Raw genomic sequence first — 27,530 nt, 5'->3', positions numbered from 1 at the left:
AAAGTCACTTTAACATTAACTACTCAAAAATATAAACAGAATCAAAGTACTCTATTTTACAGGTGAGGGGACCATCTTTAGTCCCCATTATTACATATTTATCACTGTGTGTAATTATGCTTAGACAGAGTTAACCCCTTAATTGCCTCTAAATCCATAGTGTTGCTATATCCTTCTCATAACAGAAATGCCTTCTTTTTCCTTTCAACATTTTCCCATGTGAGTCTCTCTACCAGGTTCTGATTGCTTCCCTAATTTCATGTAAAACCAAACCATCAAACCTTTTGCCATCAAGTTGATTTCTACCCAGAGGGGCCTTCTAGGATAGAGTAGAACTGTCCATAGGATAGCCAAGGCTATACATCTTTCGGACAGTGATTCGCAAACTTCCTAATGCCGCAACCCTTTAATACAGTTCCTCATGTGGTGGTGACCCCCCAACCATAAAATTATTTTCGTTGTTATTTCATATCTGTAATTTTGCTACTGTTATGTTATGAATCGGGCGACGCCTGTGAAAGGGTCATTCGACCCCCCAAAGGGTTCACGACCCACAGGTTGAGAACCGCTGCTCTAGGGAAACATAGTGCTGTATCTTTCTCCCATGGAGTAGCTGGTAGGTTTGAACCTTTCACCATTTGGTTAAGCCCTGTTAAGTCCCACTAGGGGTCCTCCAATTTTATGCATTTCCTATTTTATATATTTATTTGATCTTATTCTACAGCAGAATATTCATACACAGATGCTTCTTGATGGAGAACAATTCGATTACTTTTATTGATTTTGTTTTTAGAGATGGTAGAATGAATTTTATTCTTTCCTATGCTCTTTTGAAGATGCGGTCAGGTTTTTTCCTGGAAGATAACCCTAGGTATCAACTCTGGAAGGCCGGCTACTACACAGTAGTGCACTTCCCGGAGGAAGAGGTCACCATCCTTTGGGATGGAAAGACAACCATTCATATCAAAATTGGACCCCAGTGGAAGGTAAGTCAGCCCAAGTGCTATCTGAATAACCCCCCAAATCTCACTACCACCAAGTTGATTCTGACTGATAGCAAACCTGTAGGACAGGGTAGAACTGCATTTGTGAATTTCTGAGACAATAAATCTTTACAAGATTAGAAAGCCTCATCTTTCTTCCAGGGAGTGGCTGGTGGTTTCAAACTGCAGCCCCATGAGTCCACCACCAAGGGTCTAAGCTCTTAATGAGAGGTACTACACTGTCTCCCTGAAAATAAGACAGTGTCTTATATGAATTTTTGCTTCCAAAGATGTGCTAGGTCTTATTTTCAGGGGATATCTTATTTTTCCATGAAGAAGAATACGGTACACATTTATTGTTTTATTAAAAGAGACCTTGCACTTCCTGTCTGTTCCGGCTGCGCTGTAGCCAACAGTGAGCTGCGCTGCGGCACCCACTGCTACGGTCCAGAGTCAGAGTTAAGGTAGCTTTGGGGGTCTTAGTTTTGGGAAGGTCTTATTTTCGGGGGGGTGCCTTATATTTCAGCGAGAGGCAAAAGTGTGGGTAGGTCTTATTTTCGGGGGATGTCTTACTTTCGGGGAAATATTGCATTTTACCTTTTACACTGAGATTCTTAACAAAAATCAGTCCTTTTCTGGAATTGGCAGGGAGGCTCATGAATATCTTCTATGAACAATTAGAGAAAAAACATGATAGTAACAATATATTTTCATGAAACCGTGGAAATGATACATTTTGAAAGATGGTACAACTTGTTAAGAACCAGACTACTAGTTTAGACATTGGCAGTTTGAACCCATCCAGAGGCACCTGGAAGAGCGGAAATCTTTATCTGTGTCTGAAAGGTCACAGCTTTGTACACCCCAAGGAGCAGTGGTACTCTGACACATACAATTGCTGTCAGTTGGAGTTGACTCAGTGCTAACTCACATCATGTTTAAAAGATGTTTGTGTATTGGAGTTATTATCTAGTATACTTGAGAAGAATAAAACCCCCAAATAAATTTCTGGGTGTTTGCTGGGATCTAGCATTCTTTTAAGAGGTTGAGACCACTTTTCATTATTGTCCTACTTCTTCAATTAATGTTCTCTGCCATTCACCACAGGCTCCCCTCCGCCTCCAGTTTTGAAATAAATTAAGCATTTGTTCTTGCATCTTTCCCCCTTACTGCTTCCTGGGCTTTTCGATGCCCACTGGCAGAGCTTCCCCTGCTTTCGGGTAGCTTCTGTATGAGTCAGAAGTGGCTGGGCAGTCATGGGAAGCCTCGTTAAGGAAGGACTGCATTCTTTCAGACTATGCACAAAAGGCAAGCGCTATATGTTTGAGTTCATCCACTGTGTAAGGGAAGAGCTTCATTTTTGGGGGAAGATATCTATCCTTGCATTTGACTCTGTGCTCCATTGATTTTGAAAAATTATCCAATTCTGCACTCTTACTCTCGCTTCTTTAAAACTACAAATTTTCACAAAATATTGTTTTGCTGAAAATTACAATACTGATTTCACAACTCATAACAATCTTTTTTTAAAATTAGGGAAAATCATCAGAATCTAGACTAGAATATGGATTTCATTTCTTTTCTCCCGTGAGGGCATGATTTATAAGTATGAAAGGCAACTTTTCCTTTAAAAACTGTTCTTTTCCAAGTACAATCTGTAGGAATCTTCCAACATTCACACCATTACTAAGCCTTAAAGGAGGTTGATCTACCATTAGTGAAAAAATATTCACACAGACACAAACATGCATACACATATATGTGCATAAGATGTGTGATGCTTATATCACACTGTATAGTGTATCTATAGTAATGCTTATATTACAGTTAGTTGAATCAATACTAAAATCTTGGTCTATATGGATACATACACTTTGGGGGATGGTAAAATATCTGGAAGGTAATGCATAAATACGGTTAAATAGATATGTCTTGTCTGGGTGCCACTGAGCCCGTTCCAGCTCCTAGTGACCCATGGACAGGAGGAGGACACGCTGCCCAGACTTGGGCTAGCCTTTCCATTCTGCTTCTGTGTGAGCTCGTTGCTGCAGTCATGGCATCACTTCTTCCTGCTCAGGGTCTTCCCTTTTCTCTCTCTCTCTCTCTCTCTCTCATGCTCTATCAGACAAATAGACAGAACTATCACTTTCTTCACACAGTAATTTAAAAACATGCTTATTGTGCAAATTTAAAAGTACATCTTAAAAATTATATTAAAAAGTATACCTTTCAAAAACTTTAGTAAGAGTTCTTAAATCTTAAAGTGACTATAGATTAGTTCATGGCATTTTTCTTTTATTTTAGAACAAACTGGCGGGATTGTGTGGAAACTTTGACAAGTGTACTTCAAATGATATGACCACCTCTAATAACGTGGAAGTCAGACACGCCCAGGTATTTGGAGATAGCTGGGCGTTAGGCCAAGTATGTATATTTACATATATTCTATTTCTTTAGAAGCAAACAAATACTGTTAAAGATATCTACTCACTAGCTCATGTTATTCTTAAGGCAATTTATTTAGATAAAATTATTTTAAATTACATTTGTATTGTAATTCACAGTTAAAAATTACTTTCATATTTAAATTCTCGTGTAGTTATGTCAGTACTGATTATTACCTTTAGATTAGAGGTGAAGACATTGAAGACTAAGTAACTTGTATAATATGCAGTAGCCATGAAAACAAACAAAAACTTCACTGCCACTGAGGCAATTCTAACGCATAGCAACCTTATAGGACAGAGAAGCGCCTTCCCTTTGAGTTTCTGAGACCTGAAGTCGTACAGGAACAGTTAGCACCATCTGTCTCTTGCAGTGCAAAACAGCAGAGGTGAAAATGAAACTCATATTCATTTAAAATATAAGTATCTATTGTATTAAAATAGACAAAATCTTTTAAATTGTGGCCTTAATATACCTTATTGCCTTTAGAAGTTTTATTTTACATTTATTTGATTGGTAAATAAATTAAGGAATCATTAATTTCCAATACACTCAAATAATAATTACCACATAATTCATAACCCCCTAAATTCACACATTTTTGATTCTTTATAGTTTTGTTGAGCTCTTAATGTTTTTGATGGTATGTGGACACATAAATACAAGAGAGTTTCTGCCCATAAGGGCTTCAAGATCCAGAGCAGAATGTGGGGTAGAAAAATTAACGATGGACACATTGTGAGAGAAGTCCTTCATTTGAAGTGTATGCTCCATGGAGGTTGTGATAGCACAGGGCGGTAGTGAAGTAGGTACTTCTGAGAACTGTAGGGGAACTTGGCAGGTGAAGAGTATTGTAAAGATCCGACCACAGAAGGAGCAGCCGCGGAAGGTGTCAGGAAGCGCGCAAGAGTACAGTGCTTCCAAAGAAATTCCACAAGTTCACTTGCTTATGAGGCAGGCTGTGTATTCAGGACTGACTGGAATGCAACCTGCAAGGACCAAGTGCTGGACTAAAGAGCCAAAGCCTGGTCAGAAAGCGTGAACTGGAAACATTGAGTTTGATGGAGATTTAGGAAACGGTATGGACTTGAGAGGCATCTTCATAGAAGGTTACACTCCACAGCATTTGCTGAAAGATTATATTGGGGAAGGTAAACCTGGAAGACTCAAGAAGTCTCCTCCCTTCCTTGCTTACTGGGTAGGTGCTGGAGGGCAAAGAGGAGAAGCTGGTGTTTGTAGGTTTGGGGAGAGAGTAGGGGCAAAGTCTTGGCTGGAGACACAGATCTGATAGTATGAGAGTAAGTCAAAAAGTATCGCTACAAATTCAGACAAACCTTTATTAAACAAACCAAAAAGTCGAGATGTAAAGTGATTTTTTTTGGACATATCCTTCATCTAGATCAGTGGTTCTGAACCTGTGGGTCATGACCCCTTTGGGGGTCAAATGGCCCTTTCACAGGGGTTGCCCGATTCACTACAGTAGCAACACGACAGTTATGAAGTTGCAATGAAAAAAATTTTATGGTTGGGGGTCATCACAGCATGAGGAACTGTATTCAAGGGTCGTGGCATGAGGAAGGTTGAGAACCGCTGCCCTAGATCAATATACAGTGAACCCTCGTTTATCGCGGTTAATCGGTTCTAGACCCTACCGTGATAAATGAAATTCCGCGAAGTAGGATTCCTTATTTGTAAATCAAATATTTTCGTAGTTAGAGCATAGAGGACATGAAAAAAACACCCTTTAGTCACCATTACACTCGTATTACCCAATTTATTAAACGAAAAAGGGAAAATACAGTAAAACATTTTGAACGTTACAATTACCATTTATTATTTATGGCATCTAGTTTACAGTATTACATATTTCACATACAGTATTATTATACATAGTTCTTACAAATACTGTAATCAATAGCCTATGAAATGACTTAAGGGATGTACTTTACAGGTGGGTCGCCGTCTTTTTCCTCTGAAGGAGCGGGTGTAGGCAGTGGGTGCTGTTATGCAAAAACCGCGATAGAGTGAAGCCGCGGAAGTCGAAGCGCGAAGTGGCGAGGGTTCACTGTACATCTTAAGGCAGTATTTACTCTAATTCTTCGCTGAAAAATACTGCACACTGATTTATACCACATCAAAACAGAGGATTTGCCATCATTAAGGGAATCAAACAATTTTCCTTTTAAATGTTTGAGTGCAGGAAAGGAAAAGGAGTCGGAAGGGGCCAGAGCAGATGTCAGCAGGAGGGCCACATTTCCCAGAGAAAGTCCCCGGCCTCAGCCCCGGGCTACTCTCCAGAAAGGAGAGAGGGTGTGGTGGTTGCAAACCATTCCTGGCCTTTTTCTCAGCAGCGCAGTTGTCAGCTTTTTCCTGGGTTCTTTCAGAAAATGTATCCAGATGACCTCTTTAGACTCTCACAAATATAGAGGACCTTCTAAGCGGCTCTCTCTGCCTTGAATGTAACTGGCCCAGCGGTTCCTTTCGGAGGCCACGGTCTTGATGCCTCCACGGAGGCACCCTCATAAGACTGAGAGCGCATCACGAAGGAAACTGCCCGACAGCCCTGCGCTGACGTCAGAGATCTGTTTTAAAATGCTTGCAGCTGAAATAACCCTGTGTGTGTTTGACCCGAAGCCTCGTAACAATAATTTCGATTCACCTATGTATGCTCACGTAAGCGTATGAATAGAATGTAAAAAGAAGAGCTTTGAAGATCAGGTCTTGCAGAGAAGGGAGGAGGAAAGAATTTGGAGAACACCTTCAGTGAGGTCAGAGAAAACCCAGCAAGAAACAGTCTCTACAGAGGGATTAAGTCGTAAATAGATTTGAGGGAGGAAATGGACCAGTCAGATGGACAAATGAAAAGTTATTCCTCAGGGTGGTTTCAGGAAGGTGGACTACAAGAGAGAGGCCAAACGGCTCAGTATTTAGAAAGTAAGGCTACAGGGCTTTGAGGGCATACTCCTCAGAAAATAAGTTGTGATGAATATGTTTTAAAATGTGAAAAATAAAAGGAAAGAGTTCATTAGCTCATGTAATACTTTTAGTCATGTAAATTCCAAATTTTAAGATGATTGCAATTATTGGTCTCCATGTTATCTCTAATACCACCATTACTTTAGTGTTATATTTTGTTGCCTTGAAAGTACTTGTCAATGCCATCGGGCTTTCGTTCTGTGGCACAGAGGCGCTATAAAGCCTTTCTAAAAGGAGGAGCTTAGGAAGGTGCTTCAAGAGTTGATGGAAAATTCTATTCGTATTTGATTCCACTTTCCGATCCACTTTTTGAAACCCCTTTGTATATAGATGCAACTGGAGTGGAGAGTCCAATAAGTTCATTTGGTTTCAGTTTCACATTTCACCCTTTGAATTATTTTCATTTTTGTCCTCCCTTAATCGTCTTTAACAGTGTGAAACCCCAGCTGAAACCATTAGACCCTGTGAAGCGCAACAGAACAAGTTCCCGTATGCCAAGAGAGAATGCTCCATTTTGTACAGTGATGTGTTTGCTCCGTGCCGCAATGTGGTAAATGGTGCTTGACTAAACTGTCATATTTAAACAAGTACTGCTTCCATAATATTGAGGTGAACAGGATAAACAATTTAACCACCCATTGGCTTTAAGATTTCCTAACCACTTTTAGGAGGCAACGTTTTTTGTTTGCTTTTCCATAGAAGTAATGCTGTAGTGGATTTACTCATTCTCCCTCACTGCATCACATTTACATCACATTTGTAGTAATATTTTATAGTTTGTAAGGTATGTTTATGTCAATCACTTTATGATCAAGGTGTAAATAGACTGCTTGATGTGATTGAACTATGAAATGATATGATATGTGTAATAACTCCCAAGAAAAAGAGATATAAATATAGAGTGGTTCTGGAGTTGAGGCAAATTGAAATTTGAGGTTATTAAAATTTTTAGCCTAGAAAATGATTTAAATGAAGTTTATTAGATAGTAATGTTTAGGGCATTGTTTCACTTAGAATTGCTGCATTCTGATTCATATCATGCTAGCCCATCATTACTACTCCTAAACTCATTCCTAACTTTTAATGAGTTACCCTGTGAACAATTAGTCACTCTATGAAAGCTGAGCAGATTTCTGCGAAAGATTTCTGAGCAGATTTATTTGTCTTCAGAGAGCATTGTCAAAAGAGCATTATTCTCCTCATCCCAAAGTGTAGTTGAAAAGTATCATTAGTGACTCATTCCAAATATGTCTTAAAGCATATTCCAAAGCACAGTGTAATTTATTTGAAATTTAACTTCCTAAACTCCTTTCCAATATAATAAATCTAGGCCTCCATAAAAAATTTTAAGGTCAAAGGCACTTGAAAGATCAAGTAACAGCACAGTTGGAGGTGGAATAATCTCGTCTGTTAGTGTCACATGAATATGCCATTAATGAAACAACTCCCCCAAATACTCGTCTGCTATATTGCAAAGATAATTATTCCTTTAATCTATTCCTTGTTTTTCTAGATCACAGCATTGCAAAATTTCCCTCCTTTAGGTAAAACAGATATGTAAAACTACAGAGAACTCTCTAAGTAACAGTGCTAAGCTGTCAAAATTGGAAAACACACCAGTTAATTTTCTTTCCAAAATTTGAGTTTAATCCATATAGTATGTAGCTATTGAAAGTAATGCTTTTCATGTTGTTTTTAGATTGATGTAACATCTTTTGCCAAAAATTGCCATGAAGATACATGTAACTGTAATCTTGGGGGGGACTGTGAATGTCTATGCACAAGCATTGCCGCGTATGCGCACAAATGTTGTCAGGAAGGGATACCCATTCGATGGAGATCACCGACTACTTGTTGTGAGTACTGTGCACAGGCTATCATTAATGGGGGTCTTATAAGGAGATTCATATCAGTTACTGATATTTCATAGAACTGATTGCATAAAAGGACTGAAAATAGAACATATTTCAGACAAATAGTAAAAAAACTATGCCTTTTATTAAATAGAAAAATAGCATTTAGTAAAAGGATTTATAAAATGAAAAATATGAGGTATGGTTTCTGTTCTGTGTTTAAGTGCTGTCATTGTAATACTTGAATTTTAAATTATTCCTAAACCATCTTCAGAGATATTGCTTATCACTCTAGTTTTTCAATGCCTGTGCATTTTCATGCTGGTATGGTTATAAGAAAAAAATTAAAATACTGTATATATACCCTGTATTTGCTTATTGATTGGACTTTAAAAAATTATTAGTTTCCTTCTGTAGCTAGTAAATCATTTGAGTAACATTTAGTAGTTTTAACACTATCAACTGACATTTTAAAATTGACAGATATATTTACCTATTTCTGAAATAATTTTATGAAGTGAAATTAATTAAAACATTCCACTCTTAAAGAATTCCCTTCAGTCACATAAAGATTTAAAATTGCTCAATGACACTTATGCATTTAGATAAGTGTAATATTGTGTGCATTTAGCTAAGTGTGGAGTTTCTTACAGATATTAATATTTATTTTTACCCTTTAGCCCTTGATTGTGAATACTACAATGAAGGTATGTGGCATTTTCATAAAGATTCTAATATAGCATTCTGCTAAGTGTGCCTTCAGGGTAAAGTTTGTGAAAAATATTTGTTGGGGAAAAAGTATAAGTAGTTTGCAATTTTACATATAACTTTTCAGAAGACTTTACTTACTAAAGTTACTTAAATTTCTAAGTACTTTTGTTAAACCTTATACTTTGAGTAGTTATAGAGTGTGTTACTCAATTAGCAGCATTAGGAGACACACAGCATGTTATTTTTGAATGGCATTGATGGATGGATGAATGAGTGAGTAAAGTTAGATAGCTTTTAGGTAAAGAGGATAAAATAGATACGAGTGAGCTTCTAAAATTTCATGGAAAAATGGAGTGTTATGACAATGGACATTTTTTCAGGAATGTTCTGAAGCCCCCATACATGCAAAGGGTACATTTTTGCCATTATGTTGAAAATATGGACATTGTTCAAGTTGATTATGCAGTAGAAATCAAATAAACAAATTGTATATGTGTTCAAAAGAATAAATATACTTAGTTCTCACTCATTACCATCAAATCAATTCTGAACCGTAGCGACCCTGTAGGACAGAGTGCTGCCTGTGGACAGGAGTAGACAGCATTGCCTTTCGGCCTTGGAGTGGATGGTGGTTTTGAATTGCTGGTTTGGGGTGAGCAGCCCAAATGGTAACCAGTATACCACCCTGGCTCCATACTTGGTTATGACTAGACAAAATTATATAACAGTAGCGGATGAGATTTTATTGATAATATAATAATGACACCCCCCCCCACCAGAACAACCAAAATAGAGATAGAAAAAACACAATAATTATGTGATAATTTATAATATAACCTTTGAATATTGGCTTCCTGAATCAGAATCGACTCAATGTCAGTGAGTTTGAAAGGGTTTTGGTAGTGAATATGAGGACCTGCCACCATTTGTTCATCAGTTTGTCTGACTGTGGTGGCTTGTGTGTTGCTATGGTGCTGGAAGCTATGTCACTGGCATTTCAACTGCCAGCAGGGTCACCCACAGTGAACAAGCTCCAGGGGAGCTTCCAGATTAAGAACAGGTAGGAAAGAAGAACGCAGCTCCCCACTTCAGAGGAAGAAGCTGCTGAATACCATTCTCACAGCTTTGAGGCATTTTCAAATACTGAAACCCCAAACAAAAGACGCAGAATATTGTCAGCGATACTGCTGGCAGGTGGGCCCCTCAAGTCTGAGGGCAATGGAAAGATGACTGAAGAGGAGATGATTTATTGGAGGAGAGTTGACCATTATATATGAATCTAGTAAAGCCTGTGGGAGTGGAGACTTTGGGGGTCTTTATTTGCTGCTGACCATGACCCAAGGTAGGGAGAAACAGCTGCAAAAGATCCTCTAGTAAATGGAACTTGGAATGTGGGGAGTATGAATTGAGGAAACCTGGAGGTGATCAAAATGAAATGGCAGTCATGGTGAGCAACATCCTAGGCATTCGTGACCTGAAATGGACTGCTGTTGGCCACTTTGAACTAGAACATCCTATGATTTGCTAAACTGGGACGAACACAATCAAGAGGAAAGGTGTGGCACCCATTGTCAGGAAGGATCTCGCTAAATCTAGCACAAAGCACAACCCTGTCTGTGATCAGATTATATCTCTCTGCCTTCAAGGATATCAAATCAATACAACTATTGCTCAAATTTATGCACCAACCACAAAAGCTAGTGATGAAGAAATTGACAAATTACCAAGGACTTCTTCAGTCATAAATGAATCTAACACGCCACAAAGATACATCGGTAGTTATTGGTGATTGGCATGCAAAAGTTGGAAACAAAGGGTTGGAAAATAGGGACTTGGTGATAGAAATAAAGCAGGAGATCACATGATAGAATTTGCAAAACCAGCGACTTAGTCATAGCAAGTAACTTTTTTCAGCAACACAAAAGGCTTCTATACACATGGACCACATCCATCCCCGGATGGAATACTCAGAAATCAAATTGGCTACATCCGTGAGAGAACACAATGGGTGCACTCAGTGTCAGCAACTAAAACCAGACCAGGGATCCACTGTGCAACAGACCAGCAGTCGCTCACCTGTATGGTCAGGATAAAGCTGAAGCAAATGAAAGCAAGCCTGCAGGAGCCAGAATACGACCTTGAGTCTATCCCACATGAGTTTCAAGAACAACTCAAAAACAGATTTGATTCACTGAACACTAATGACAGAAGACCTGATGAACTGAGAGAGGACATCCAGACCATCATCAGAAGAAAGCAAAAGATCATTAAAAAGACAGGAAACAAAGAAAAGATCAAAGTGGATGTCAGAAGAGCCTCTGAAGCTTGCTTTCAATTGTAGAGTAGCTGAAGCAAGTGAAAGAAAGGATGAAGTCATGAGTTAAATAGAAATCTTCAAGGGGCAGTTCAAGAAGACAAAGCCAAATATTCTAACTAAATGTGCAAAGACCTAGAATTAGAAAACCCAAAGGGAAGAGCACACTCAGCTTATCTGACACGGAAAGAACTCAAGAAAAAATTCAAGTCTCAAATTACAGTTCTGAAAGATTCTCGAGGCAAAATATAGAATGATGCAGGAATCATCAAGAGAAGAAGGAAAGAATAGAGAGTCACAGTACCAGATGGAACTAGTTAACAGTCCACCATGTCAGGAGGGAGCATATGAGCAAGATCCAATGGTGCTGCAGGAAGAAGGTCAAGCTGCACTGAATGCATTAGCCAAAAACAAGACTCCAGGAACTGACAAATTACTCACTGGAATGTTTCAGAAACCTGATGGAGTACTGGAAGCGCTCACCTTTCTATGCTAGGAAATTTGGAAGATGGTTACCTAGTCAACAGACTAGAAGAGATCATATTTGTTTCCATTCCAAAGAAAGATGATTCAACAGAAGGCTCAAATGATAGCATGATCTCACTGAGATTGCACACAAGTAAAATTTTGCATAAGATCATTCAACAATGGTTACAGCAGCACATTGACAGGGAATGGCCACAGCGCAGGCTGGATTCAGATAAGGATGTGCTGATATCAGAAGGATCTTGGCTAAAGCAGAGAATACCAAAAGTATGTTTACTTCTGTTTCACTTACTATATAAAGGCATTAGATTGCATAGACCGCAATCAACTGTGGGTAATCTTGAGAAGAATGGCAATCCAGAGCACTTCATTCGGAACATGTACATGGATCCAGAGGCAGGTGTGCTAACAGAATGAGGGACTTCTGTAGGAAGGTGTGAATCAGGGTTTTATCCTCTCACCATGCATGTTCAGTCTGTATGCTGAACAAATCATCAGAGAAGCTGGATTAGAAGAGTGAGGCATCAGTATTGGAGGAAGGCTGATTAGCAACCTGGAAGGCAAATGATAATATTGCTTGATGAAAGTGAGGAAGTGAAGCACCTGTTGATAAAGATCAAGGATTGTAGCCTTCAATATGGGTTACAATTCAATGTATTGATTACAAAAGGTACATCATGAAAAATGAAGAAAATGTTAAAGTTGTCAAGGATGTTTCTTACTTGCATGGACAACTGATGCTCATGGAAAAAGCAGTCAAGAGATCAGAAGACACGTTGCAATCTTCTGCACAAGATCTCTTGAGAGTATTGAAGAACAAGTTTGTTACTTTGAGGAATAAGGCATGCCTGATTCTCGCCATGGTGTTTTCCATTGCATCATACGCATGTGAAAGTTGGACATTGAATAGGAATACTGTAGAAGAATCGCTGCATTTGAATTGTGGTGCTGGAGAAGAATATTAGAAGTACCACAGACTTCTAAAAGGATAAACAGATCTGTATTGGAAGATATAGAGATAAGAGCCAGAGAACTCCTTAGAGGAGAGGATGGCAAGACTTCATCTTGGATGGCAAGACTTCTTACATGTTTTGGGCATGTTGTCAGGTGACATCAATCCCTAGAGAAGGACAATATATTTGGAAAAGTGAAGGGAGGGAGAAAAATAGGAAGGTCCAAAAAGAGATTGGTTGACACATTGACTGCATCAATGGGCTCAGGCATAGGAACACTTATGATAATGGCGCAGGACGCTGCGATGATGTTTTGCTCTGCCATAAGTAGGGTCGCTATGGGTTAGAGTCAACTTGGTGGCACCTAACAACAATACAAATGAGGAGCCTTAGAGGTTTAATGGTCAAGCATTCAGATGCTAAATGGCAGGTCAGGGGGTCTCTCCAGTGGCTGTGTGGCAGAAGGGTGTGCAATGAGCCTCCTGAAGCTCCTAGCCTTGGGAACTTTAGGACCCCATGACTTTGTCTTATGGGTTGAAATCAATTAAAAAGCAACTAGATTTTCTTTTCTTGGTGACTAACCTGAAGCATTATGGATAATTTTTAACAGCACAGGTCTTTATCATATTGACTCAGTAGTTCTAAATTTTATCAGCCACCTCAGTGGTATATACATAGTAACTTTAAGTTATTAGATCTACAAGAGTTCCACATGAGTTTCTCTGCAGCAACAAACCCACTAGCCATGTCTGAATGTTTCTAAGTGTTTTTCCCCCCTTTTCTTGTGAGGACAGCAGCTCAACCAGCAGATGAGCTACATGTGGACAAACATTTATTTACCAGTTGTCTCATAATATTTTAAGAATCACTGCAGTGATGCCAAAGCCTACATTTTCCCTCTGTGTTGACCTCAACCTTAGTTTTGGGCACGATTTACATTATTAGGAAGGGTTTTGCTCTTCATTACTATCTCATCACATGGAGTAGCTTGGGATAAGTAATAGAGAATGAGAAATTTTTGGGAATTACAATCAATTGGACAAGTGTATATTTTGGGAGTGAGGTAGAACATGGCTGACACCCTTTACAGCACCCAGAACCCTCACTGTGGTTAGTTGCTGTTGCACTCCCTCTGACACACGGAGACCCTGTGGACAAAGAATAAAGCACTGTTCACTCTTGCACTGCCCTCTCATCTGCTGCTAAGTTTGAGTCCATTACTGCACCCACAGTGTCAGGCTGTCTCCTTGAGGGTCCCCTTCTCTTTATGGGCCTTCTACTTTATCAAGCATGATGCCGTTCTGGGAACTAGTCTCTCCTGGCAACATGCCCAAAATATATGATGAAGGAAATGAAGTTTCACTATCCTTATCTCCAAGGAACAGTCTAACTATTCCATCTCCAAGATAGATTTGTCTGTTATGAAAGCCCATGGCACAATAATTGGCAATCGAGTTGGGACATAATTGACAATATTGCTGAAGCAACAGCTCCTATGGCTTCCCTATTGCTACGAGACAGGGGTCAGACGTGCTTCCATGCTACATCCTTCTTTACTTATTCTGAAACGAACTGTTCCTCCCACAGCACCCTGTTTCTATGCTGGGTTCGATAATCTTTGGAATGGCCACGCAGAACTCACAGACCAAAAGTCAGGGTCAGCAAGCAGGAAGGATGCAGTTATTATTCCACAACAATACTGTTCCTTAGCCAGCAGCCAAATCTCCCTCTACTCCTTAGTCTTTCGGCCATGTGGTTCCTTAGCTATTGACTCCATGGGTCAAGAAGTCAGTCCGTCTGTTGCTCTGTCTCACAGCTACGTAATCCCAGGTTAGATGAGGAGATAAGACTCAATAGTTTCTGAGAATAAGCCCTTCCATGAGTAGAAGGACCCCAAAATGGGATCATAGCCAAGGGCATATAGTCCAGAATTATGTGTGTAGAAGGACCATATTAATTGAGTGTAGCTCACATGGTACCTCAGTATTCTTAGTCAACCCCAGAATTTAAATGCATCAGTTCTTCTCTACATGGCCCACAATTCCCCTGCATATGAAGCACTTGACCACACCATGGTTTGGGTTAGATGTACCACCGGAATGCACCATAGTCAAACATGTGAGAGCTGGCACAAAATGACAAGATGCATAATAAAATTATGTTTGCATGTGATAGTTGGCAAATCAAATATATCCAGTTAAGAATACTACAAATTATTTATTTATTTATTTACTTTTCACTTTATCGGGGGCTCTTACAGCTCTTATCACAATCCATACATCCATCCATTGTGTCAAGTACATTTGTACATGTTTCCATCATTAATTTCAAAAAATTTTCTTTCTATTTGAGCTCTTAGTATCAGCTCATTTTCCTCCCCTCCCCCCCTCCCTTCCTCCCTCCCCCCGAACCCCTTCCTAATTTTAAATTATTATTATTTTTTCATGTCTTACACTGACTGCTGTCTCCTTTCATCCACTTTTCTGTTGTCCGTCCACCTGAGAGGAGGTTATATGTTGATCATAGTGATCAATTCCCCTTTTCTCCCCCCACCTTCCCCTTAATACTACAATTTATTCTTTGTTTATTGTGCTCAAACCACTGTGCTGAAAACTTTACTCATTGTGTTTTCACTATGAGTTTATAGTGGACTAATAAAGTTTTATATAGGAGGAAATTGGCCCTTGTAAAAATTAAATACCTTGTAGAACCGGGATTCAACTAAAAATCCAACAGACTTTAAAACCCAGATTCTTAGTCTTCACCTTAATGTGCCTAAAAATTCTTTTTTATATCATTTTATTTTTATATAATTTGGGAGCTCTTACAGACATCATATTGTTCAATTGCCACCACAATCAACTTCAAAACATTTTCTTTCTTCTTGAACTTGACATCAGCTCCCATTTCCCTCCCCCCTCCTCCACCCTGCTCCCCAGGTACCCTTATTATTTTATTATTATTATTTTTTGTTGCCACATCTTACACCATCCAATATATGCATACACATACAATTCTGTTGTTTGCACCTCTTGAGTGGGGTTATACATTCATCAGGGAACCATTCCTCCTATTAATGTTTCTGAAAAGTTATCTCTCTTGGCTTTCATGTATCCAATGATCTTAATTATACAAATGAACATATGCAAGTCTAACATGATTAATGAGGTAAATAAAAACCATAATAGTGAGGGAAGGAATTATTAAAGAGCTAGAGGATAGTTCTGTGTTTCATCAGTGCTATACCACACCTTGGGTTATTGTCCCTTCCATGTGGCCCTTCTGAGAGGGACTGTCCAGTTATTTTGAGGTGGATTTTGGGTCTCTACTATATTCCCCACCACTTCCCATCAATTTGGTTGCTTGTTTTTGGGCTTCTGATGCCTTTTCCCATTGAGATTTCATGAGCTCACAGGCTAGCGTGCTTCTTCCATGTGGGCTTTGTTGCTTCCCTGCTAGATGGCCACTTGTTTGACATTTTTAAGATCCCAGACACTGTCTTTTAATAGCCGAGCACCATCATCTTTCTTCACCACATGTGCTTTTGTCTTCAGTGATCGTGTCAGGAAGGTGAGTATCATACAATGCCATATTATTAGAACAAACCGTTCTTGTACTGAGGTAGGATTAAAGTAGGGCTCCAAAGTCCATCTGCTCCCTTGTAGCATTTGCATTTATAGACAAAAATAAACAAATATACCTAGATTTACATATCTACATATATTTTTTCCCTTTTTTCTTCTTTCTTACTATTCTTTTTTCTTTCCTTCTCCCCCACTATCATGTTTGCCCATCAATCACCTCTCAGTAATTCCTCTCAGATACAATTCTGTTGATCTATTGATGTACAGAAATGTTATATCTTTCTCACCATCAATTTTAGAACCCTTCCTATTCCCCTATACCCATCCTTATTGGCTCACTGCTCTCCTCGCATGTCCTTCTTCCCTCCCATGGCCCCCAGCAACTGTCGGTCCTATCACTATCTCCACAGGATTTGCCTATCCTGCCTATCTTGTATAGATAAGCACACACACAATTTCTTGAATATCTATTATGTTTAATACTATTACTTTTTTTAAATGCATGGACAATATGATACACTAGGTGAATATGGGGGTTATAGCCCTTCATAAGTTTGGGGCTCAGACATACCTGGTTTCTATTCCCAACAACTGGAAGACGCCACGTGAGCTGACTCGAATGTGAGAAGGAAATTGCAATTGCTATAATCCTGGAACAGTGTGCCAAAAAGAAGAAAGAGAAAATCCTAAATTTTGAAATGAGAGAAAATGTAGTGATTTTTAGAACAAAGAGGAGCCGGTAAGACTGTATCATGGTCAACAAGTGAGCATGAAGTGAGATGACATCAGATGGAGCAAAAGCCAGATCATATCGGGCCTTGCAGATTTTTTTGTTGTTGTTGCACTGAGAAGACTTTGGTGGGTAATAAGGAGAGGCGAAACATGCTCTAATTTAAATTGTATAGAGCTCACTCTGGCTGCCATGTAAAAACTGCCCTTTAGGAGAGGAGAGTGACGAGGGTCAAAACTGGAGACTGATAAGTCAAAGCTAACTTAGACAAGAGGGTTAACTTAGATAAGAATGATTGCAGCAAAATGGCAACAACAATTGATTTGAATATGAATGAGGGAAGTTTTGCAATTGGGTGTATGGACTCAATGATGGATTGACTCAATCTAGGAAATGAGTTGATCTGGGCTGCATTGGGATTCACTTTTTAGATACTACCTTTGATATTTCTCTACACTTTTAGTTGAATGTTTGAATCAGGCAATAGTTTATGGAGGAGATTCAGTTATCAACTTGAAGATGGTATTTGACATCATAGTCCCATATGAAAGTCAGAGATAGAGACTTAAGATGTGCTTACCTGGGAGATGAGGAGGGAATAAAACTGAGAAAGAGTGCAGATCAGGAGGCAGAAAAGCACGAGAATGGCACAGAAATCAAAAAAGAAAGCAAGGTGGTCAACAATGTAAAATTACACCAAGAAAGAGATTGTGATTCAGGCAAAATTGTAAGTAGCAGGTGTCCTGACTAGGTACTTCACTCGAGTAGTTGGGAGGTCAGTCTGCCTGGAGAGAGTGTGGGACAGACTCAGAAATAAAGTATAGTTATCAAAAGGAGAGGAAAAGAGTAAAGAAATAAATTGATGAAACGATAGAGGAAGGCGATAATTGTTGAAAGTAGATGTGATTCAGTCCTCGAGTGGAGAGTCTGGCTCTAGTGACGACTTGAGAAGAAAGAAGTTTTGAAGTATTCTTTTGTTAAATGAGGAAGTGAAATTTCTATGAAATTTCCAGCAAGGCTTAAGAGCCATTTGATTTTTGTTTGAATTATTTTGGAGTTCTCCTTATCTGCTCAGGCTTAGGTGGCCGCCCACTTTTTCTTCAGTTAATGTCAGCCGGATAAATAGCTTTGCTGGGATTTCCATGTGGGTATATGTTTATAGAAAATGGATTATGAAAAAGAATACATTTGAATTGTGGTGTTAGAAAAGTATATTGGCTCTACTCTGGACTACAAAAAATGTGAGCAATTAAGTCTTAGAATATGTATGTTTATATAATCAGAATACTTAGAAGAGATAATGCAAGACCCCGGCTTGCTTAGTTTGGATACATCATCAGGAAGCACTAATCATTAGAAAAGGACATCATGTTGGGTAAAGCAGACGGTCAGTGAAAATGAGGGAAACCTTTAATGAGATAGATTGACACATAGCCACAGCAATGCGTCCAAGTGCACCAATGAGTGTGAAGACAGCACAGGACTGGACTGCACATCATTCTGTTACAGAGAAGGTCTTTATGACTAGGAGCCAACTTGATGGCAACTAAAACAAGCCATATGTCTAAGAGAGGTCAGCAAGTTGTAAGCATATTGTCGTAGTATCAGACCAAGGGATTTAATTTGCACAAGGAGGGAAGAGAAGACACGCTGAATGATAAAAAAGTGAAAAAGTGGCTTTTGCTGTAGATTGAAGGGCTTTAGGACTGAGTGCCAGAGGAGTGAGCCAGGGCACTGGGAGCGATGGCTAGACAGTGAGTGTTTGACAGAATAATTTTTAGATGATTCAGTTATTGAATGTGACAAGGCCTGGTTTTTTAATGGTTCAAGTGGACTGAAGTCAAGGAAGAGTTCAACCTGGCAAGGGGAGTAAGAGTTGATAAAGTAATGCTATATATAAAGAGAGACAATTTAAGACAATTATGCAATTATAGACACTTCTATTAGTATTATCAAAAAGAACCTGATTGTAAGTGACCATACTAAATTCGTTTCATCCTAAATAAACTCCTAGCTCTTTGTTGAATTTTTAATTTACTGGTCACTATGTTATTAAGGTATTCATGTTATTTAAATCTAATACAGAAAAGCATAATTGTGATTCTATAGGGAGGAGAGAAAGAAAAATTGTGATTCTATTGGGGGATATTCAGAGGTTACATTAGAGATTACTTCAATGACATTCAGTACAAAGAGTGTGCACGATAACTTCTGGCTCATTTTAATGACAGGACTGTACAGATAAATTGAATTAAATAATTTACTTAAGTAGGTAAGTGCTGAAACTTGTTATGCAAGTTTTAAGTTCACAGTAATGTTATTAGTAGGATGTGTTTATTACTGTGTTTAAATAATTACTGCAGGAGATAATTATTTCTAGAAGACAGGGAAATTATATTTCTCATTGCAGAAGATTATAATAGGGTCAGTGATTTTTGTTTCTTAATTGTTGGTGAAAATATATGGAAATGACTCAGAAGCAAGATATAGTCAACTGAGAATAATTTCTGAACTTTAGATTTTTTTGTAATAATTATTTTCTCAGGCAATAATTATCCTTTTAGATTGCTAAAATAAAGGAAAAGTGCAGCAGGGGAGAAAATATTTTGTTTAATTGTCTCTTTTCTTCTTATCTTCTGCTGAATACCCATGAGGATGTTTCAAACTGTCAAATTGTAGTTGTGTGTGTCTTGGCATTTTGAAATATGCCTCATTATAACCTATAAGTGTATCAATAATTTTAAGTATATTCATATCTATGGTGTACATGTTGTCCTTTTTGAACTTAGACAACGATCAATTTGGTAATGAAGACTGTCACTATAATTTTTATTTAGTTGATACATATTTTGGATCATGGAGAAACATTGTGTCGTATACAATTGCAACAGTGGAGTCCATTGCTGTCAGGCTCAGGATATTTTTCTATTATTTCTGTTCAGTTCCATCTTGGTGTGAAGGCAAAGTCATCCTTTTAAGTTCCATCTCCATTCTAAGTGTCTAAATGTCTAATTAAGATCTTTTCATCATGATTTAGAAGCGGCTCCAGCCGCTTACTGGTGAGTGGTACCAGAGGATGGATCAGTAGCAAAGACATTGAACTATAATGTCGTCGTTAAATGTCTCCGCTCTTCATGAAGGAACGTTTAGTTCTTGTCCTTTTTGCTACTTGAAGGACTTTGCACCTTTCCAGTCATCTAAACCACGTGTCTTCTCCGCTTGTCTTAGACTTGGCCTTCAGGTAGAGAGGGGGAATCTGAGTCTCATGTTCTGTTAGGCATCATCAAGTCAACTTGACCCACAGCGACTTAGCTCATTTGTGAAATTAAAGAATTCACAGGAAAAAGAAATGTTCTGTATCATGCTTGTGAGTTATGTTTTTATGCTGTGCAACCTACTAAGGAGAAATGATTTCTAGAAAACTACCGAATTATCATTTTTTTAAAAAAACACCTTTATTGGTACTTCACATATCATACAATTCAATAACTTGGATGATCTTTCTATTGATAGAGCTAAACTTCTTTTGTCTATTGAGAGTAGATGGGAATTTTAGAGCTGTAAGTCCTTTAGGCAAACTTTTTCATGTAGGTGGTAAACATTGAAGTCCAGAAAGCTTTCATCAGCCTTCCATCCATTAATTTACCTTAGTATATACATATAAAGTAAAATATATATTCTAAATTATTGTAATTTTATAAAAAGTAATCAGTTATGTTATTAGTGATGCATTTTTAGAAGCTTACTTTTGGGAATATTTTTAAAGTATTAACATTTATTTAATTATAATATAATATTAAAAATTTAAATTCCTATGCCAAATTTTAATTCTCGTATTTGCTTTTAACTAGGAATTGGAGAAGGACCATATATGCTGGCAAGTTATGGACAGAGTGGCCTTATTCTGGGGGCAAATATGAGTAGCAGAAGCATTTTCTCTTTTCCAAGAAATGGCATTCATGACAATTTGTTTTTTAATTTTATGATCACTCCAGGCCTTGTCAAAGAAAAGGCATCATGTAAGTCTAATTTCCTATTGAAAATATGAATTTAGTTTTCCATTTATATTTTTCATATATTTAGTACACATTAATTGAGGATCTAGTGTTTTATTGCATTTCATAAGTCTTAAGTATATAGAGGTGAATATAGTGGTCATATAGTGAATTACATGATGTGCTGTTAACCACAAGGTCAGCAGTTTGAACCCACTGAATCCAGAAGCTACTCTTCAGGGAACAAAAATTACTTTCTACTCCAGTAAATAGTTGCAATCTCAGGAATCCACAGAGTCAGTTCTACCCTGTCCTCTACAGTCCCATTGCATTGGAATTGACTCGATGGCAGTGGGTTTGTTTTTGTTAATGATCTAAAGGCATACATAAGTTGAAATGCACTAGAATTGGCCACTTTAAAAATTATGACTTACTTTGCTAGGAATACTAAACTGTAGAGGAACACGTGACATTCATCATCAAATAGAACCTCTCAAGGTCTATGCCAAAAAAACGACATTGTCACAGATAGTAGTTTTACATTAGGCTACTAACCACAAGGTCAGCAGTTCAAAACTACCAGCTGCTCCTCAGGAGAAAGATGAGGCTTTCTATTCCCATGAAGAGTTACAGTCTTAGAAACCCACAGGGGTGGTTTTAACCTGTCCTATAAGGTTGAGTCCTTATGATTCAAAATCAACTCAATAGCAGTGAGTTTGTTTTGTTTCTTGTTTATGAGAAAAGACAGTTAATACAACTATCATTCAAATTTACTCAGCAACCACTAATGCAAAAAGATGAAGAAATTGATACTTTTACCAACTTTAGTATTCTGAAATTGGTCATTCAAGCAAGAGATATTGATAATTACTGGTGATTGAAATGTAAGAGTTAGAAACCAAGATGGACCAGCAATAAGAAAATGGGCCTTAGCTATAGAAATGACACTAGAGATCACGTGTTCAAGATTTGTAAGGCCAGTACCTATTCATTGAAAATACCCATTTTTTAGTAACATAAAATGGTGAATTTACTTGTATGTACACATGGACCCTGCCAGATGGAAGACACAGGAATCAAATCAACTGCACCGCAACAGATGCTAGCAAAGCTCAATATATGTCAGAACAAGGCCTGGGGCAAAATCGAGAACAGACCCTTAGTTGCTCATATGCAAGTTCAAGTTATAGGTAAAGAAAATTAAAATACAATCAGAAGAGCCAACGTATGGCCTTGTGACTATTCCACATGAATTTAGACAGCATCTCAAGAACATATTTGATGCATTGAACAGTAAGGACCAAAGATCACATACGTCGTGGGACAATGATGAGAGAAAAGGATATTAAACAGATAGGAAATGAGAAAGGGACCGGAATGTATGACAGGAGACTCTGGAGTTTGCTTTTGAATGTAGAGCAGATAAAGAGAATGGACAAAATGATAAGTGACAGAGTAGAACTGGGTATTTCAAAGGGTGGCTCAAGGTGATGAAATAAAGTATTCTAATTCAAAGACCTGAGTTAGGAAACTAAAAGGGAAGAACATCCTGAATAACTCTCGAGCTAAAACAACTGAAGAAGAAAACTTAATTTCTGAGTTGGTTCAAATATTGAAGGGTCATGTAGGCAAAAATTGTACTACACAAGAAGCATCAAAAGATGATGGAAGGAATGCACAGTCATGGAACCAAAAATACTTGGTTGGCACTCAACCATTCCAGGAAGTAATATATAATCAATAACTGCTGTACTGAATGAAGACGGCCGAGATGTACTAAAGGCATTGGCAAAAAACAAAATTCCAGGATTCACAGAATAACAAATTGAGATGTTTTAGCAAGTAGATGCAACACTCATCTATGTCAAGAAACTTGGAAAACAGTTACCTGGTCAACTGGCTGTAAATGATCTACGGTGAGTGTTGCAAAGAAGGATGATTCAACAGAATGCAGAATTATTGAACAATATCATTAATACCATTATCATTATTTAGCAAATAAAGTTTTGCTAAATATAATTTCAAAACATTTGCAGCATTACATGGATAAGGAACTACCATAATTCAAGATGGATTCAGCAGAGGATGTTGAATGAGATACTTTATTGCTGATGTCATGTGGAAATTGGCTAAAAGAAGAGAAAACCAAAAATACTTGCTTCTCTTTAATTATGTAAAGACATGCGACTGTGTGATTTAAAACTAATTATGGATAACATTAGAATTGCAGAAATCTGTGTTCATGAAGAACCTATACATACATAAGGAAGCTATAGTGCAAACAGAACAAGGGAATTTGTATGTTTTTAAATCAGGAAAGTTTTGCATCTTTTGGTGAAGCTGTATGCTGAAGAAATACTCTGATAAACTGGAGTATATGAAAAATAACATGATATCAAGATTGAAGAAAGACTCATTTATAACCTTTGATATGCAGAGGACTGAACTTTGCTTGAGCCCTGGGTCCTAAACAAAGCCCGGTTCAAAATTTCAATGTATTACTCAGAATCTAATTTTTAAAAATGAAAAATAACACACTTATCAGTAAGATTTGAACGATTTTAAATGCTATATTAAATGTAAAGGAAAACAATTATTTTGGAGTATAAAAGAGAATGGCTATTAAGAGCATAAATTAGAGTCTACAGTCACTGAGATCAGCTACTATACTTATCTGGTCTTGTATCTCCGAGTTCATTGACAAGTCCTAGATGCCCAGGCCCTGGGCCGGCCTTTAGCTGGGTTTTTCTAGTAGGGCTACACTTGCGTCTACTTGACACATGCTCTCATCAATTCAAATGCCCTTCTGACCCCTTTATGCCCAGACTACTTTGTTAATATACCATCCTTACCTAAAGCAATGCCCAGCAGCTTCTATACATTAGATAATATTTATTGATTGAATGAATCCAATTTAGATTTCAGATTCTGTGAAGTGTTCTGATTATCAGTTAAAATACTGATATGCTTCTTAGTTCTTTTTGACCCATGAAAACACTGATTGTCATCTGAAGTTCTAATTTATAGGTTAGTCATAGCGCTTTTGTTTTTCTTACAATGGTTTTGGAGTTCTCAGTGTTTAGCAGAGAAACTCTAAGTTTTAAGACAGTAAAACCCTTAGACATTGGATTTTGCGAGCTCTGTATTGAATGACTTTCAATAATTAAAGCTTGTAGTAGAATAAAACTACTAGTATTTATTTAAAAGAAACAAATGCAATTCAAACTTGAATTAAGATTTTTTTTTGTATTATGGCTTTTATGGCTATAAAGAAAAATTTCAAAGCACATACCAAAGAAATATGATCTGTCTCCAAATCCTTGTAAAACATAATAATTAATTAGCCATATGTTCATCCACTGGTAAATACAGAGTACTGTTGAGCAGCTGGTTCTTAACACAAAAGAAACAAAGCCCACTGTCATTGAGTGGATACCAACAGTGTAAATATTGAAGGAAACAAACAACCTCATCTTTCTGCTGAAGAACAGCTGTTGGGTTTGAACCTCTGAAATGCTGAGGACTGTATTTTGCTGCAGCTCTTGATCCAAAACAAAGCAGTTAGCAGTTCAATTCCAAATCATTTTGATGAGCATTTGCTTATTTAGATCCCATGTTGCATGCCTAAATTAATTCATATCTGTAGTCTCTGTCTTTTCTATCAACATAACTATTGGCAAATGTTGTGCATTTTGAATATGTTACAGCTTATAAATACAAATGTGTGCTCAAGTCAGCATTTTGTGTGATTTGTGCAATCTAAAGTTCTTAAATTGATACTTATATTTTTCATAAAGATGTTATTTTAATAATGGAACTCATTGATACTGTTATTCATTGCATTTAATTTATTGCACTTAATGCATCTTTCAGCTATCTCGCACTCAATTTTGAAACATGTGTTATTGGCATTACTGTGTGGTGATTAGAAAGTATAGTTTCATTTACTTTATAAATATGTGTGTGTATGTATATCGATAGATAGATAGATAATATTGTAATGCCAGCACCCCTGAGCTGGCTCCTTCTGAGCACCTGGGGGTTGTCAGTCATACTTGCACTATGTCTTGCAGCAATGGCAGTTGTGTCTTTGGAATCTGCTGAAAGGCCAAACTACTTTCTCTATGTTCATAACAATGACACTCTTAGTTTGAAGCTGTGGGAGGCGAATTCAGCTTTTCATCGGAGAGCCACATTTTTCCATCATCGGGGCCTCTGGATTCCTGGTTACAGCACATTTGAATTATACAGCAAGAAAGGCTTTTTCATCATATTCACAGCTTCTGGTGTCAAAGCATCAAAATATGATGATTCTGAAGAATTTAAACATTCAAGTAGCTTCAGCATAGAAGGTATGTTTCTTAAGATCTCCAAAGCAAATCACAAACAAACAAACAAATAATGTATATAATGGCAAAGTATATTGTTGCTTTTAGTATTGAATTTTCTCCCCCTATCATTTTTTTTCATTGTAATGGGAAATTTTTCCTTGGGCACAATTGGAAAGACACATTAATTCTGTTTTGCTGATGTTATTGTTAAAATCCCAAACTCCAAACTCACTGCCATTAAGTTGATACTAATCATAATGATCCTATAGGCTACAACTGCTCCCATAGAAAGCCTATCCTCAAATTGGTTCAGACTCATCACTGCATGCTCCTGCACCATCCTTACACCTGTCACGTTTGACCCCTTGTTGCAATCACTGTGTCAATCCATCTCATGGAAGATCTTCCTTTTTACTGCCTGTCTACTCTATTAAAGCATGCTGTCCTTTCCCGGCAAGGGTTCTCTTCCAATAGCACAGGCAATTGAACCTCTTCCAAGACAAATTCGGTTTTCATTTGGCAATCCACAGTATTTTCAATCTTCTTCGCCAGTTACACAACTTCAGTTGTACTGATGGCAATTATTTATAAAGTCCTTGTTAGACATTTTATCAGTATTTATCAAATGTGGTGTTTTTAAGAATCATTTGGGGTATTGTTTAGATGCATACTCCCAGGCGGACTTTCTACTCCCATAAAGACTTCAAATCAGAAACCCAAGGGACAGTTTTACTCTGGCCTACAGGGTCGATATCAGTCAGAATTAACTAGATGGCAGTGAGCTAGCCTTCCTCACTTAACCTGCTTCTCATTTCATCTGCTAGCAAGAGGCCTGAGGATGCTTTGAGAAATACCATTGTATCATAATTCGCTCTAATCCTCAAAATGTTGTATGATGTTCTGTTTGCACAACTGCCTCTTGATCCATGTACAAGTTCCGAATTAGCACAATGAAGTGCCTGGGAATTACGCGTCCACGTCTGAATCCTGGCAGCTCCCTGGCATTGTATGGCTGCCACTCTTGTTGTATGATCCTAAGTAAAATTTTACTTGTGTGCAATATCAGTGATATCATTCTATAATTTGAGCATTCTGTGCTACTTTCCTTTGGAACGGTTACATATATGGATCTCTTCAGTCAGTTGGCCAAGTAACTGTCTTCTAAATTTCTTGTCATAGATGAGTGAGTGTTTCCAGTGCTTTCTCAGCTTTCTGAAACATTTCATTTCATACTCTGTCAATTCCTGAGCCTTGTTTTTGGCTAATGCATTCAGTGCAGCTTGAACTTCTTTCAGCACCATTGGTTCTGCTCATATGCTACCTCCTGATATGATGCACTGTTGACTAGTTACTTCTGGTAGAGGGATTCTGAATTCTTTCCATCTCTAGAATCTTTCATGATTGCAACTTGAGACTTGAATTTTTTTCTCGAGTTCTTTCAGTTTCAGATATGCTGAGCATGTTCTTCCCTTTTGTTTTTTTTAATTCTAGATCCTTGCACATTTTGATGTAATAGTTGGCTTTGTCTTCCTGACCTGCACTTTGGAATTTTCTATTCACCTCCTGGGCTTCATCCTTTTTTCCATTTGCTTTAGCTACTCCATGATGAAGATCAACTTTCAGAACTTTTCTTTTTTTATGTCTTTTAAATGACCTTTTGTTTTCTTTAGGAATGATCATCTTGATGTCCTTCCACAGTTCATCGGTTTTCTGTCTTTCGTGTTTAATACATCAAATCCGTTCTTGAGATATTCTCGAAATTCATGTGGGATAGACTCAAGGTCATATTTGGGCTCCTGCGGACTCGTTTTCATTTTCTTCAGCGTGATGCTGGACTTACAGATGTGGCCTGTTCCACTATGGGCTCCTGGTCTCGTTTTAGCTGCTGATATCGAGCTTTTCTGGCAGGATTTCCCACAGATGTAGTCCATTGGATTTCTGTGTGTGCCATCTGGGGAAGTCCATGTGTATAGTCACCTTTTGTGTTGTTTGAAAAAAGTATTTGCTATGAACTAGTTGTTGGCTTTGTAAAATTCTATCACGTGATCTCCAGCTTCATTTCTCACATTAAATCCACATTTTCCAACCTCTTTGTTTCCAACTTTTGCATTCCAATCCCCAGTAACTACTGATGCATCTTCATGGAATGTTTGATCAATTTCTGACTGA

At 37.9% G+C, this 27,530-nt stretch overlaps 1 protein-coding gene across 1 annotated transcript in view; it reads left to right on the top strand.

Moving 5' to 3' along the window:
* Positions 1-27,530, top strand: part of OTOGL (otogelin like) — a 168,961-nt gene that overhangs the window by 87,564 nt on the left and 53,867 nt on the right. Inside the window, exons 27-33 of the mRNA XM_004700773.2 lie at positions 837-986; positions 3,288-3,407; positions 6,838-6,954; positions 8,104-8,260; positions 8,938-8,964; positions 20,887-21,054; positions 25,104-25,382. Coding sequence (XP_004700830.2) covers positions 837-986; positions 3,288-3,407; positions 6,838-6,954; positions 8,104-8,260; positions 8,938-8,964; positions 20,887-21,054; positions 25,104-25,382 — 1,018 coding nt within the window. The remainder of the gene's footprint in view (positions 1-836; positions 987-3,287; positions 3,408-6,837; positions 6,955-8,103; positions 8,261-8,937; positions 8,965-20,886; positions 21,055-25,103; positions 25,383-27,530) is intronic.

The sequence above is a fragment of the Echinops telfairi genome, unplaced genomic scaffold (genome assembly GCF_000313985.2).
Source record: "Echinops telfairi isolate 266 unplaced genomic scaffold, ASM31398v2 ScPeMD7_2;HRSCAF=8, whole genome shotgun sequence".
NCBI lineage: Eukaryota > Metazoa > Chordata > Mammalia > Afrosoricida > Tenrecidae > Echinops > Echinops telfairi.
This window is presented reverse-complemented; position numbering and strand designations above follow the sequence as displayed.